Source organism: Bos taurus, chromosome 10 (assembly GCF_002263795.3).
Source record: "Bos taurus isolate L1 Dominette 01449 registration number 42190680 breed Hereford chromosome 10, ARS-UCD2.0, whole genome shotgun sequence".
In the NCBI taxonomy this organism is placed as follows: Eukaryota; Metazoa; Chordata; class Mammalia; order Artiodactyla; family Bovidae; genus Bos; species Bos taurus.
In genome coordinates, this window is record NC_037337.1 from 73,633,119 (window position 1) to 73,647,936 (window position 14,818).

The window sequence follows — 14,818 nt, forward strand, 5'->3', positions numbered from 1 at the left end:
GTGCTCATGTATTTCAAAGTGAACAATGTAAATGGTTTCTTGAAAAACATGGGCTCTTTGGTTTCAAGACTAAGTCCTGGGAACAGATAGGGTAGGTGTTGAGGAAGTAGCAATGACTTCTCCCAAAGGGAATGTCTGAGGGGAAATTTTGATGCTTTCCACATTTTGCTCTGATATGCATAGCATTAGGAGGAAACCAGTAAAGTTCCTTCTTGGAAAGAACTCAGATGTGTGTTGCTGCCCTGCACCCAGCTTGTGATCAGTAGTCTGGAAATGACCTGTGGAATATTCCAGGCCTGCTCTTGGAGTTTGTAATCTGATTGGGGAAAGCAAGACGTTTTGTGCAAAACAGAATTAGAAGACAAAGCAGTACCGAGTATAAGCCATAACTAAGATGTGAGGTTTCCATTGAATTCCTAGGACCTGGGAGTGCCTCTGAACTCCAGGCGTCCTTGGGCTTTTCAGAGACTTTCCTTTAGATGGCTCAGGTTTCTTCTCCGATGGGGAGAGCAGATAACTGGATGAGACCTATAGGTGTGGCTGAAAGTTCCTCTTCAAGTCAGCCATGGTCTCCCTCCATCTCCCTTCCCCGCCTCTCCCCTCTGAAATTGCTATTGTGTAAGGTATTACTAATGCTGGCAAAGATTTGTGTTTAGCCATTTGCCAAGCATATCCGTTCCTGGGTTGGGGCTATAAACTCTACTCCTTCCTGCCATAAACTATTCCTCATCACCCCCTCCCAGTAGTACCCATGTCCCCTTGACATATTCTGCAAGGCCGCATGTTCCTTCAGCATCCAATCCTAACTTCAGCAACCTAACTCTTGCTACTTGTTCACCACAGGTAGTAACCCTGGCAAAGGAGGGACATTACTATCTCTTCTCGGTGGACTCTCTTCAGGGAACTGCCTCAGTAACAGGATCTAGCCCCATTAGTCAGAAGAGCCCTGGGTTTCCTTTGAGGGAGCTAGTAGCCACAGCTGGACAGGTTAGGATTCTCATTGTCCCTTATTTACACTGTCTCCATTGTCTCCAGCAATGATGGCAGCAACCACGGCTGGCATTTCCTAGTGCCATGTGCCCTGTAATGTTAACAGAGCCGCACTCTATGAACCTGTTTGTTGGTATTGGTGCTGTGTGTCCAACATAACCCTGGTAGGATCTGTCATCCCCATCTGGTCCACAGCTGCCCCAATTGTCCTTAGACTCCTCCTGCTTAGGAAGGAGCCGTGTTCTGATTCCTCCTTATTGGAAATCTTTCCATCCTCATCTTTGTGCACATGCCCTGCAAGAAGCCAGCCAGTGAGGAGCTTCTGCCTGCCTACCCTGACCCCAGCTTGCAGGCTCTCAGAATCCCATGACTCGCTGATGCTGTTGGTGATCTTGCAGCTGGAGAACCTTTATTTCCTTGTTGTATTTCTATGGTTGGGAAGCCAAGCTGCCCTGGCAGGTGGTTTTCCATGGGTCAGTTGCACTTGGCTCTCTGCAGTAGGGGGCCTGTGTAGTTAAAGGAGGATTCAGCTTGTTGATCACTTTGTTCCCCTGAGTCATCAAGTCCAGGTCAGACGTTGTACCCAGCATCTCTTCTCTGTTGGAGCTAGGCCCGATGGCCAGAAGGTCCCTGGCCACCAAGGAGCTGCATCTCCTTGGTGTCTTTGTCCCAAGCCCTCTGCTCTGCCTCCTGCTCTCCCACGGGATGCTGCAAGGCATCTCGTAGGAAGTGTTTTGACAAGAAGGATCGGTGAGAGTTTTTTCTTGGCAACTATAAAATAAAAGTACTGTAAGGAGCTCCTAAATAAATTTGTGCTGCTTCAGCCAGGGAATTTCAACCCTCCTGGAAGTGTAGGGGAAAGTGGAATGAAAAAAAAAAAATGGAAGGCTCAACTGCCAGTTTGATGGCTCATTCATCTGATGGTCCTCAGGAGGTGTGTGATCCGCACAGGGTGGACATTAGCCAAACTCATTGCCTCTTGCATTTGTCCAGAGAGTCCGCGAGTGTTTTCTTTGTGCTTCTTTTTTCCCTATCATCAGACAAGGCAGGGGGAGATTTCTCAGTCCCTTTGCTCAAGTTGGTCCTGTGTGTACACAGGGGTGATGGCGGAAACGAGCTGCCTGTGTATCAAGTGCACCAAACAGCAGAGCTGGACGGAGCCCAGCACCTGGCCTGCGGGGGTTCGTTTGTGAGTCTCTGGCTCTGTTTTAAAGGGGGTGTAATAGCCAGCCTTGCCACAGAGTCATTTTTTATGATCATTTCCCACCTCAAGTAGCTGTTGGGAAGAAATATGAAAAGGTAGGGGAAAAGAGCCACAGAGGAGCTTCTAACATTTTCTGGGTTGGAAATTGTTTTACTGTTTTTCATTCACTAGAAAATAAGTTATTTTACATTCACTCTCATAATGATGAATGTTCATGCTTCATATATTAGTTCTTAAGCCAGTGTTGCAATAGATCAGCCTCACAAACACCACTAAAATGTCACTTTATGAGGACAAATGGCATGGGGACCTCATTTAATAATTCAGAACGTTGCTTCATTTAGCAGGGGCCTCATTTTCATCTTTAAGTTCATTAAGACTTTAGGGACATATCATGGAGCATTTGAAAATATCAATGCCATTCATGGTAATTTCATATATGTGAGACACTTTAAATAATTTCATTGGTTAAAAAAAATGAGCTTATGACAACAGATCAGAATTCCAAGTACACAAATGTTCACATTCCCTAAGGAAGTAAGGCAATTTTTTTCAACATGCCCTAGCAACCTGGTTTCCAGAATAAATCGTTTCCACTCCTACCAGTAGATCACTTTCCCTACACATCTTTGTTGGGAATTATAGCCTGAGAGAGTAGAGAGACTAAAGAAAAGGACTAAAGCCAAAATATATAAATACATATCTTATGACTTTTTCCTGGTTATCAAATTAATATGTAATTCCTACAAAAAAATTTAGAAAGTACAAAAAAGAAAAAATCATTGGTGAACATATCACCTAGACTTGTAATCTTTTAGCTTTTCCCAACTCTCCCTTCTCCCTCCTGTCTTTCTTCCTTCCCTCTCCAACAGTTGTAACATAATTAAGAGAATATTGAAAGTACAATTTTGTGTTCTGCTTTTTCATTTAGAATTGTATCATCCTGTAAATAAGTCATGAAACCCAGCAGCTATAAAAAGATTGATAGATTTGATTATATAAAAATATGGAAGTTATCATAAACAAAACAAGCTGAACAATAATATTTGCAACCAATTAACAAATTACTGCTGTCCATTATGTGTAATGAATCTCTACAATGTAATCCAAAAACTAACTCAAATTTTAAAACAGGTAAAACTTGTGACTAGGCAACAGGCAGAAGAAATACAAATGGCCATTAACCATATAGATTTTTTTTTTAAGTTCAATCTCAATAATCAAGAAATGAAGGTAAGACAGTGAGATCATTTTCCCCTGGCAAATTGGCAAGGATAGAAGGGTGATTACATCTAACTTGAATAAGGAAGGTAAATGGACGCTCTTGTACACTATTGGTGGGAGTATAAGTTGGTGCCAGCTTTTTAGAGGGCAGTTACTCAACTCTGTTTAAATTTTAAACATTTGTACAGTTTAACACAGCATTTCTACTTCTAAAAATGTAACCCTTCTACAAGAGTGCAAATAATGTTCGTTACTCCATGGACACATGGAGTAATGTGGGTAAAGATGCAAGCAATTAGAAAAAAATCTACACATTTATGGAGAAGGACCTAATTAAATTATGGAACACCTTTATAATGGAATTTTATGTAACCATTACAAAGAATGAGGCAGATCTACAAGATATAGAAATATGTCCAAAAGTTCATTAAGTGAGAAAAGTAAGTTACTTCATAACATTTGTTAGTGTAGCACTAAGAAAAGATTCTATGACTATAAACCTGTTGTTGTTTTCTCCATAATTTTTTTCAGGAATGACAGAATTTAACATAATGAAAATAGTACTTGAATAATCACAAAAGAAATCATTTTCAAAAGACAAAATTTCTGTCATAAACATTTCCCTGGTTTGTTTGTCCTTCATTATACCTCATACAATTTTAATAGCCTTCATAAAATTCTGTCATGGATATACCATAATTTGTTTAGCTGTTCCCCTCTTAATAAATAATTTAGCTTGCTTCCAAAATTTGCTCTGTTATGCACAATACAACAACAAACATTTTTGTAAAGTAAAAGACCTAAATCTACACTCCCCAAAGGATCCCTTTATGTAGCAGAGGTTGAGAGTTTAACCTAGAAAGAATTCAAGACATGGGTTTGAATGTGAAAAGGTAACATTTTCTAAGCCTTTTAAATCTTAACAGGACTACATATGGTTCATTGGAGGCAAAAGAGTTGGATCTTACCTTCCTGGTACTCAGTTGTGCTACCCACTCTGACTATAATTTATCTCACTGGAAAAGATCCTGATGCTGGAAAAGATTGAGGACGGGAGGAGAAGGAGGCGACAGAGGATGAGATGGTTGAATGGCATCATTAACTCAATGGACATGAGTTTGAGCAAGCTCAGGGAGATAGTGAAGGCCTCGGAAACCTGGCGTGCTATAGTCCATGGGGTCACAAAGAGTCGAACACGACTGAGTGACTGAACAACAAAGTGTTTGTGGTCTGAGTGTGAAAATGACCAGGGATGTTATACTCAGGATGCTCTTTGCAGAGCTTCATCCCAAGCCTTTGCCTTTCCATTCCATTCTCTCTCCCCAGGTGATCATCCACACCCAACTAATGACTCGTCATTTTCTATCCCTGGCCTGGCCTTTCATCTAAGCTCTAGCAGTGTATATTCAGCTGCCCATTAAACATGTCTACTCAGATGTCTAAAAAACACAATATGTCCAAAATAAATTCTTTGAACCAGAACATGCTCATACGTTCTTCTTTTTTTACCTTCTACATCTTTCCATTACTAAATCCTATTACTTTCTTCCTCTGGTGGTTTTCCATCTGTCTGGTTCTCTTTACATTACTGCCCCACCCTGGTCCAGACAACCATCAGTTCTTTTCTGATTCCTTTAGTAGCTTCCCCACTGGTCTCTTCATGTTCTATCTCTTCCCCTCTGACCTGTTTTCCTTGTAGCTGGAGGGGCTTGTTGTAAAATCAGATTAATGCCATCCTTCTCCTGTGTAAGACCTTTCAATGGTTTGTTTTTTTTTTTTTTTCCCCTCTTGGACCAAAGACTGAAATCGTCACTGGGCCCTGCTGTATGAGGCTCCTGCTCTTTCCTGTCTCCTTTAATCTTCTGAGCCCCTTGCATATTGCCTGGCTCATGGATGGTACCCAGAGATTTGTTGGATGAACGAATGACTGAATGTCTTCTGTTAGATAGCACATAAATGGCATTACTATAACATGTGATAAAACCACATTTTAGGCTTTTGCTTTTTCAGTGACGTTGTAGAATTCTTTTACCAATTTAATACAATTGGCCCTGCTTCAAAAAACTGTCAAGTTTATATAAACCCAGATATTTAAAACACAAACTAACCCTAAATGGTTTTGTTTTGAGACTAAGATCATAATCCAAATTCACTTTCTTGGCAAATGCCACCCCTTAACTCTTGCCTACATGTCAGCTTTTCTTCCTTAGAAAAGTTATCCTTAGAGTTATCGTCATAGTATTTGACAACTCGAAAGAGATTTGCTATGTGTTCCCCTACTCCAGTACCTTCAAGGATTGTGTGAAATCCAATCAACTCCTCCACACAAAAGTTAAGAACCAAACAAAAAATTTATTTTTCTCGAATTTTGATTATGCATTTAATAATGTGTCACAAAAATGTGACACATTATTTGGCAAATCAGTCTCAGGATATTTGTTGATTTTCAGATGGTTCTTGTTTCAGCTGATGAAGTTCTCTCAGGAAACCGCCTACCAGGAGAATCAGCCAGTGACACAGTGGCACTGATGGAAGAGAGGGTGCCTACTGTGGTGGGTTTGGAGCCCGGGACTTAGAGGGCAGTGAGCAGAACTGAATTCAAATCCTGACTTTATCCCTGGATCACTAAATGATGTTGATGTAGACCTTACTTCATAGGGTTGTTTTGAAGGTAAAATAAGAATGTGGATGAAGCACTTAGCATTTAGTGAACATTCAGTGTATGTTACTACTACTGACACTAATCGTTGTTGTTGTTGTTTTGTTACCATCCTCATCTAGACACACGCACACACATACACACACACACACCCAAATGAGCAAACAGACAAAAAGCAGTATACTTAAAATAGTATATTGACTGTATATTTTAGGATAACTAATAGCAAAGTTGTACTTTATCTAAAAAATAGTCTTTTAGATTTAGATGTTAAAATATGGATAGATGAGGCGATTTCATATTTTGGATTTGCTTCCAGATCTGACAAAAAAGACGGGTCAAGAAGGGAGTAGAAGTACAGTTGAAACACGATTGGGCATTGATAGCTGTTTTTGCTGTGTGATCACTACAGGAGTTGTTATATTATTCACCATACTTTCATATAAGTTTGAAATGTTCCATGATAAAATTTTTTAAGATACATGAAAAATAGCTTCTGAATAACCTCTTAGATACATTGTTGTTCAAGGAGCCAGTCTCAACTCACTGCTCTTTATTTCTTTTGGAAGAATAACTGAGTCCAGAGGTCTAAGCAGTAAGACTCCTGTCATTCTGTTTTATGACTCTCAGAATAGCTCATGGTGGAAACAAAACAAATACAATTTCTGAATTTCCTTTGTTTTCAACCACTTCAGAATCCTCTCTGAAACCACTGTGGGCATTTTAAGTAACCCTCATTACCCCAGCAAGAACAATGTACCTTTCAGACCATCAGGGAGGATAAAATAACTCTTTCTACCCTTCTGTGCTTGCATAACAAAGGTAGAGCTATTAAATACCACTGCTCAATAAGCTAATGAATGATGAGGCCAGAATTGTGTATTTGGTGTTTTAGGATCTGAGCCTGTGCCCTGTATGAACTTGTAATCTTCATTGTGGAGCCTTGTTAACTTCGGCTGCTGACTTACATGTTGGCTGGGGAGGCTGAGGAAGTCCAAAGCCCAAAACTGACTTCTCTGCCTATTTCATATTCAATTCAGGAGTCAAAGAGTGACTTTTTTTTTTTTTTTTTTTTGCTTTGGTTTTTTTTCTTTAAGTGAAGATAGCTGTTTACCCTTAGAGTGGAAGCTGACAATAGCCACAAATGGCTCGTGTTCTCCTCTTTCATATGCGTGTGAGCAAGGGGAAAGGATTATGCTTGGGTCCTCTCTGCTTGCCCCTCCTAAAGTGGTGTCTTTTCCCCGGCTCCTCTAAAGCAAAGAATTTGAATTTATTATATTTCGGGGCTCTTTCTTTCACCCCTGGCATCTTTCTCCAAGAGGAAAAGCACTTGGATTTTTGTAGGTTTAATTACTTTGGCACAAGGGTCCCAGTGAAGTTTATGGAACTTCATTCCTTTCCCCCAAAATAAAATAGGCTCTGAATTGGCTGGTGCAACTCACTGTGACCCATCCAAATGTCTCCATTTATCTCTTTGGTCAGCATCTTGTGCCAGGCGTGCACTGAGGCTAGGGAGCAATAAGGCTCAGCCCCAGCCAATGGGTGAGACAGGTGTATGAACAGAATGCAGTGAAAGTTGTCGGTCACAGAGCTGTGAACTGGGTGCTCTGGGGGCAGAGCTGACTATCTGGGGACATCAGCACAGACCTCACAGTGGAGGTTTGAGACATATGGGCTGAGGGAAGAATTGAATCCTCAGGTTATCTTACGCTCTTAATTAAACCCCCTTATTATTTCTGGTTGAGAGTTTTATCCTGTTAGGTAGTTCAGTTCAGTTGCTCAGTTGTGTCCGACTCTTTGCCACCCCATGGACTGTAGCACACCAGGCTTCCCTGTCCATCACGAACTCCTGGAGCTTGCTCAAACTCATGTCCATTGAGTCGGTGATGCCATCCAACCATCGCATCCTCTGTCATCCCCTTCTCCTCCCGCCTTCAGTCTTTCCCAGCAGCAGGGGCTTAGGTAGTACTTGGCATGAAATCAGCAATAGCATTTCCCTCAAGGCTGGTCCAGTTCTGAAAATGCCTAAAAGGAGACTGCAAAATCAGGACTGAGGTGTAGAGCTGGCCTCTCTGCCCTGGGGCATCCTATGACCAGGCCAAATCACATCGCTAGGGCCGCTCAGTTCCTTGTCCTGAGCAGCGGGGCCGTGTCCCAAGACTTCCCTGTGCAGAGGGCATTGTGATGGGCAGCGTATGAAACTGATGACAAAGCGCTTTTCCCTCCCCGAACAAGTCCTGATACCTGTGACAGTTGCTGAGTAATAAGCAGTCAAACCTCTTAGCTGGGACGTTAGTCACAAGCTCTCTTGAGCAATCTCAGGTCGGCTCTTTAGACCATTGTAAGTTTCTGTTAGCACTTGCTTCTTCTACCCAAGGAGATCCTTTCCAAGCTCTCAGCAAGCACAGTGGCTTCAGGAGATTTTAGAAATGCAGCTACTCTTTCTGGCAGTGTGAGAGTCAGAGGTCTCTGAGTGTAGGACCACACAGATGTGGGCTGCTGGGCTGGAACATGGTGCTGATAAAGCCAGCCCCAAGGCTCAGATCCCCTAAGGCCTTGATCCCTCCTAGAGCTGCAGATGAGAAGTGGCTGGTGGAGATTAGAGATGACAGTGTTTGGACTGATGAGTCCCCAGAGGAGCCAGACAACCAGGCGCTAACAGGGCCTTGAGTCTGAAACCACTTTTAGAAGAATGACTGAGACCATGCTCTTGACAGTGGCTGTAACCAGAATCCTTCCTGCCCCCTGACAACACACACACCTGTTCTTCTGGGATCCTGCCTTCATGTGGGCTAATAAATCTTGCTCATACTGTGTGTGTGTTGAGAGGGCAATGGAGGAGGACATGGTTTCCACAGAGCAGAGCCTACTGAAAGCTTGTGTGAGAAGTGGGACTCTGCCCAGGAAAGGGGCAGGAGGCTGACTGGGGGGCCGGGGCCGAGTCTGGTTTAGAGGTGGAGGAGCCTCGCATTGCTGAAGTGGCTGCACAGGCACCCAGTTTATCTCCGCCTGTCTCCCGGGAGACGCCTGGAGCATGAGCTCAGAGTGGAGGCTGGCCTGAGAAAGTGCTGCTGCTCTCATCTTGCTTATCCACGGATTCCTGGAAAATGGGACTTGGTGCTCCTTCCTGGGTGGCTTCCAGTGACCCCTGTCTGCAGGTCCCACGTGGTCTGGCCGCATCAACTCTCAGGGCCCAGTGTGGAAACCAGTCTTGCCAGTTCTGTCATCACCCGCCTCCCCCGAGTCGCAATGTGATCCCAGGCTGGACAGAGACCAGCCTTTCCATTTGGGCCGATCAGCCCAACAGGCCTTTATTGTCAGAGCAGAGATGGGAAGACATGGGAAAACAGAGCCATGAATGCCCCAACACAGCCCCCTGGGGATGTGAAGGCCCAGAGCAGCAGTCAGTAGCCCCCACTGTGGAGAGGCCCAGTGAGGGGCCACCATCACTCCGCATAGCACAGCCCCAGGAGGCTGCGGCTACTGCAGCTTCCCCCCTGGCAGTTGACTGCAGACCTCCAGGTCAGGGTGGTCGTCTAACATCCCTGCTGGCTGGGCAGCCTCCTTCACTGCTAAGCCAATGTCTTTGCCTCTGAGCACATCTTTCCTTCAAGGATCAATGGGTGGAGGTTGTTGCCCTGTAGGCAGGGCTGCTCCCCCGATCCTCCCCCAAGGCTAGACTGAGAGGCCTACATGGGATGTAGGTGTGTGGGACTCTTTCCCAGCTTGCTGTGGTGCCAGCTTCCCTCTGTTATGTTATGTGTGGCAATGGGAGACGGTGCCAGAAGCCTATGTCGGGGAGGGGGTGTTTAGGAGCACTGCCTTTCATTTGCAGTTTTATTGACATTTGACCCATGTTCCTACCTCCATCAATACCTTTCACCAAGCAGTTCTGCTGCTGGAAACTCACTTCCCTTGATTGGATTCTGCTCCAGATTAGGGAAGGGAGGGTGAGTGCCTTTGCCCTGCACTCACCGTAATATCTGAGGTTTCTATGTATCTGGGCTATACCCAAACAAACTCTGTTCTCACTCCTGTTTTGCTTTTCCCTGGTCATTAGTGTCCCCACTAACCCACTGAATCTAAGGCAGAAACCCAGGAGTCATCAGTTCTGCTGCTGCTTCTCCTCATCCATCTCTAAGTGGTCATCAGGCCTTAATCCTGATCATGTTTTCACTAAAGCACTGCTGACTGATCCCTACTTGTCATTCCATCTGTTACTGTCCTAGTTCAGGTCTTAACATCTCTTCCCTGGATTCTCTCAGCTTCCCTCTAGATGATCTTTTCTCATCAGCTGGAAAACTTAGAGAGCTTCAGTGGGTCACATTTGCCTAATATCTAAGCATCAGAATTCCTTCGTGTGATATGCAGGGCCCTTCACAGTGTGGACTTAACTCTGCTTTCTAGCCCTGGCATTTTGATGGCCTGTGTTTTCATGTCAGTCATCCTATGCCACATGGGGTTCCTGAGCCCACCTGCATCTCTGCTCTTGCTCTGTGCACGGGCCCTGTCCACCTGCCCACAGTGACCATCTCATACCGCTTCCCCACCTAGAAGACTGACTCATGCTGTAAGGCCCAGCTCAATTTCTGCCTCTACTGTGGAACAGACCTCTGTCCTGCCATTAATAGGAATGAACTGTTCCTTCTTGTTTTTCTCTCACAGCACATGGTTCTTCTTTCTCTCATGCCACTTGTATTACACAACAGTTGGTTCTGTCTCCCTCCCCATCACTCTCCTTTCCTCTTTCCCCCAATATATGTGTGTATGTATACACACATATTTATGTATCTACACACACACACACACTCATCTATGTGTATATACTTTGAACAAAGATTTATTGAGTGCACTATGCTAGGCACAGTGTGACCCAGATGCATCTGATGCCTCCTCCGTGGAGCTGACAGTCTAGTGAATATCTGTCTTCCGAACACACAGTGCGTTCCTTAGGGAGAAGGATCGTCTTGCTCTTGATGCCTGTCACAGTGTGTGCTGCACAGTGGCCATGTGCTCCAGGACTTCACCGAGCGAAGGCCAGTGGGCAGAGATAGATGCCACAGAACAGGGTGTAGGGTGGGTGGATGTCTCCTGGATAGGTGGTCAGTGGGAAGCCTGGCAGTCGCACTGTCACTTTTTAATGGGCAGCCTGTGTTTTGATATGTGGTTAGCCCATTCAGATGGAACCATCATCCAGGACCACGAGGCAGATTTTGAGAGTGGATATCTTATATCCGCTCTTATCCAGATAACACAAAAAGGTGTCTCGCCTTTGAAGTGTGGGTACAGAAAGCTCTCCTGGCTGTGTGACCCCCCCCGTCTCGTGACCCAGCTCAGCCAGGTAGATGGTTTGGGCCCGGCTGCCCCACCATATTTGCTGCTCTGTGTTTCTTGCAGAGATCTGAAACTGGACAATGTACTGTTGGACCACGAGGGCCACTGCAAACTGGCAGATTTCGGGATGTGCAAGGAGGGGATCTGCAACGGGGTCACCACGGCCACCTTCTGCGGCACGCCCGACTACATTGCTCCGGAGGTGAGTGTGCTCATTGCTTAAGCAGCTTTGGGAGTCCAGATTCCCCAGCAGCCCCATCAGAAAGGCAGGGCCAAGCAGACGCTGCAGCTTGTGGGCAGTGTTGAAAGCTGACACCTCCAGACTCCTCTCTGGCTCCTTGGGTGAATGATGGCTGAAAATGTCCTCAGTTTCTCCCAGTACAAATTCAAGTCCAAAAGAGTTGTAAACTTTGCAGTGGCTTCAGGGTTTAGCCCTGAATGAGGTCAAAGTGCACTCTACACCTGGCCCATTTAATTTTCTTCTTTGTCTCTACGCAGAGCTTTGATCCTGTCCCCATTTGGTAGAAATAACCACAAGCTCTTGAATTGCCCCCATATGAGTGAGTGAGCCCATCTCCTCCTCCACAGAGATAGTCCCAAAGCACTTTCTGGTTTGGATCTGTGTATACTATTACTTTGGCCTAAGTAGACCATAGATGTTTGACCACCGGAATGAGAAGGCCTCTGATTTGACCCCAGGAAAATAGACCCCAATCTAGAGATGGACTGAAACATACATGGAGTGCAGGAAATTCCCTTGCTTTACTTCAGCTTCTAATCCTTCATTTTCTGTAGTCATTAAGGGTGCATTTGTTCATCAGATGCACAGAGCTCCTCTCACATCACCCCTTTGCACAGATCCTCCAGGAGATGCTCTACGGGCCCGCGGTGGACTGGTGGGCTATGGGCGTGCTGCTCTACGAGATGCTGTGTGGCCACGCGCCCTTTGAGGCAGAAAACGAAGATGACCTCTTTGAGGCCATACTGAACGATGAAGTGGTCTACCCTACATGGCTGCATGAAGATGCCACAGGGATCCTGAAATCTGTAAGTGTGACATACTCAGCCAGCTTTCCAGCTATTGCAAACCAGCTTGCTATGTGTGCTGTTTGGGTTTGAAGTTTGTTTGTTTGTTGATGCCACCTACCAGCTCTAGCTGAAATGTGTGTTTTAATCTATAGAATCAAAGAACCAGAGTTTTCTCAGGCTTTTTTGTCCTCTTATGCAATAGTTATTTTGGAGCCAACTGCCCAGGTGATGCTAGTGGTAAAGAATCTGCCTGCCCATGCAGGAGACACAAGAGATGTGGGTTTGATCCCTGAGTCAAGAAGATCCCTTGGAGGAGGAAATGGCAACCCAATCCAGTATTCTTGCCAGGAGAATCCCATGGACAGAGGATCCTGGTGGGCTACAGTTGCAGAGTCTGACATGACTGAGTAACTGAGCACACGTAATAGCTGTTCATAGTGTTGTTGGCCAAATATCAAGTCTTTCTACCATTTGTAGCTTCAGTGTAGGTGAAGTGATGCTCCTATTTCATGCAGTCGGGATGTATGAGGCTGTTGGGTCATGTAAATGGCACTGCCAGTTGTTTCTGTACTGATGGTGTTTCTGTTGACAACATCCAAGGAGCAGGATGAAGGGGCCTTTCCAGTGGTGCTGGGAGAGAAGAGAGGTTTTTCAGGCTTGGGCAAGATCTCATTTGCTTCCATGCTGTCCTTGTGCAAGTCAGGTGCCAGGCCCACAATTTAGGTGCAGGGTGGAATATCGTGTAGAAAAGGTCTCTCTCTCGTGCATTTAAGGCAATATGATGGAAGCCTTACTTTCAAGTGTGGAAGAAATGTGGATTTGATGCTTTTGTGTTGAAAATAAGAAAGTAACAAGTAATATACACAATGGATAAACCAACAAGATCCTACTGTGTAACACAGGGAACTCTGTTAAATGTTATGTGGCAGCCTGGATGGGAAGGGAGTTTGGGGGAGAATGGATACATCTATATGGACAGCTGAATCCCTTTGCTGTCCACCTGAAACTATCACAACATTGTTAATCAGTTGTGCTCCAATATAAAATAAAAAGCTTTAAAAAGAAATAGATGAAGAAAACCAGAAAAAAATTAAGAAGGAACAACCAACAAGAAAGAGAAATTCTTCCAGGGCTTTGATCAGGGGCCCTGCCATGTGCCAATAACCTTCTGATTCTAGGACCTGTTTAATGTACAGAATGATAACTAATTTTTTAGTATTGTTTATTACCAGGTTGGAGTTGGTGATGGATAGGGAGGCCTGGCATGCTTCGATTCATGGGGTCGCAAAGAGTCAGACACGACTGAGCGACTGATCTGATCTGATCTGATCTGATTACCAGGTTATGACATCACCTGTTGTCCTTACAGTCTCATATATCCTGTAGACTCTGAATATACCAGTAAAATATAAAGTTATAAAAAAGTTAACATGTAATAACAGAATAATGTAATTTGGGTCAATACCCTATTAGGAAATCAGGTTATTATTTCCCAATATATGCACAGGGAGAATAAAGATGAATATTCTTCAAATAGGGGAAAATCAGAATAATCCATTCTCTCTGGGGGATATCTATGGGATAAAAATTACTTTGCTCAAATCATACCACTTCCTGTGATTGGAGACAAAAAAACTAAATTCAGGAAATACTAGCTTTGTTGGTGAGAGACTTGTCTCTCTGGAAATCTCCAGTCATATAATTAGTGTCATTTTAAGGACATGTTGTTTACAGATCACTCTGTCCTGGGGCCGATGGCATAATTGTTCCTGAGAAGTCTCCACTTCTCAGGAAATGATCACAGAAATCCTTTTCAGGCAAATATTGCCCAAGTAAATCATATTTGTAACTTGATTCTCAAGTTCAGGCACCAGTGCTCTCCTGATATGGAAGAAGCTTTAATTGCCCATAGAGATAAAAGTGAAGTACTCTAGGATTCTACCAAATGTCTTCTGTCTACCCTGTTTTCATAAGAAAAATTTATTTGTATATTTAGTAGAAAATTTAGACTAAGGAGAATGTGGCTTTTATAATTTCATTAATAAAAAATCAGGGAGAAGGGCTTGTCTTTATAGATTTATGCCTTAAAATTTCTCCACCTTTGGAAGGGAAATGTGCTCATCTTAGCTGGTCCCAGCTACCTATGATGACCTAATCTATGATAACACAACAATTTGTGCTACAGAGTTGGGCTTACTTTTGAGTTATTACTCTCCCAGTCCTGTGGTCTAGAGTTGGGGTCCTTCTGACTCCCAAGGCATGCTAATCCTCTGTGGCCTGCAGTGACCACCATCACAGTACAAATGGTTTTTCATGGTGCACATATTTAGTCCAATTGCCATAGCTGATTTAGTTTTTATACTATTTAAAAGAAAGAC

At 44.0% G+C, this 14,818-nt stretch overlaps 1 protein-coding gene across 2 annotated transcripts in view; it reads left to right on the forward strand.

Moving 5' to 3' along the window:
* PRKCH (protein kinase C eta) overlaps positions 1 to 14,818 on the forward strand; it is a 232,007-nt gene that overhangs the window by 196,428 nt on the left and 20,761 nt on the right. For both annotated transcript variants that reach the window (NM_001076863.1, XM_010809464.4), the window contains 2 exon segments: positions 11,475 to 11,613; positions 12,270 to 12,458. In NM_001076863.1, coding sequence (NP_001070331.1) covers positions 11,475 to 11,613; positions 12,270 to 12,458 — 328 coding nt within the window.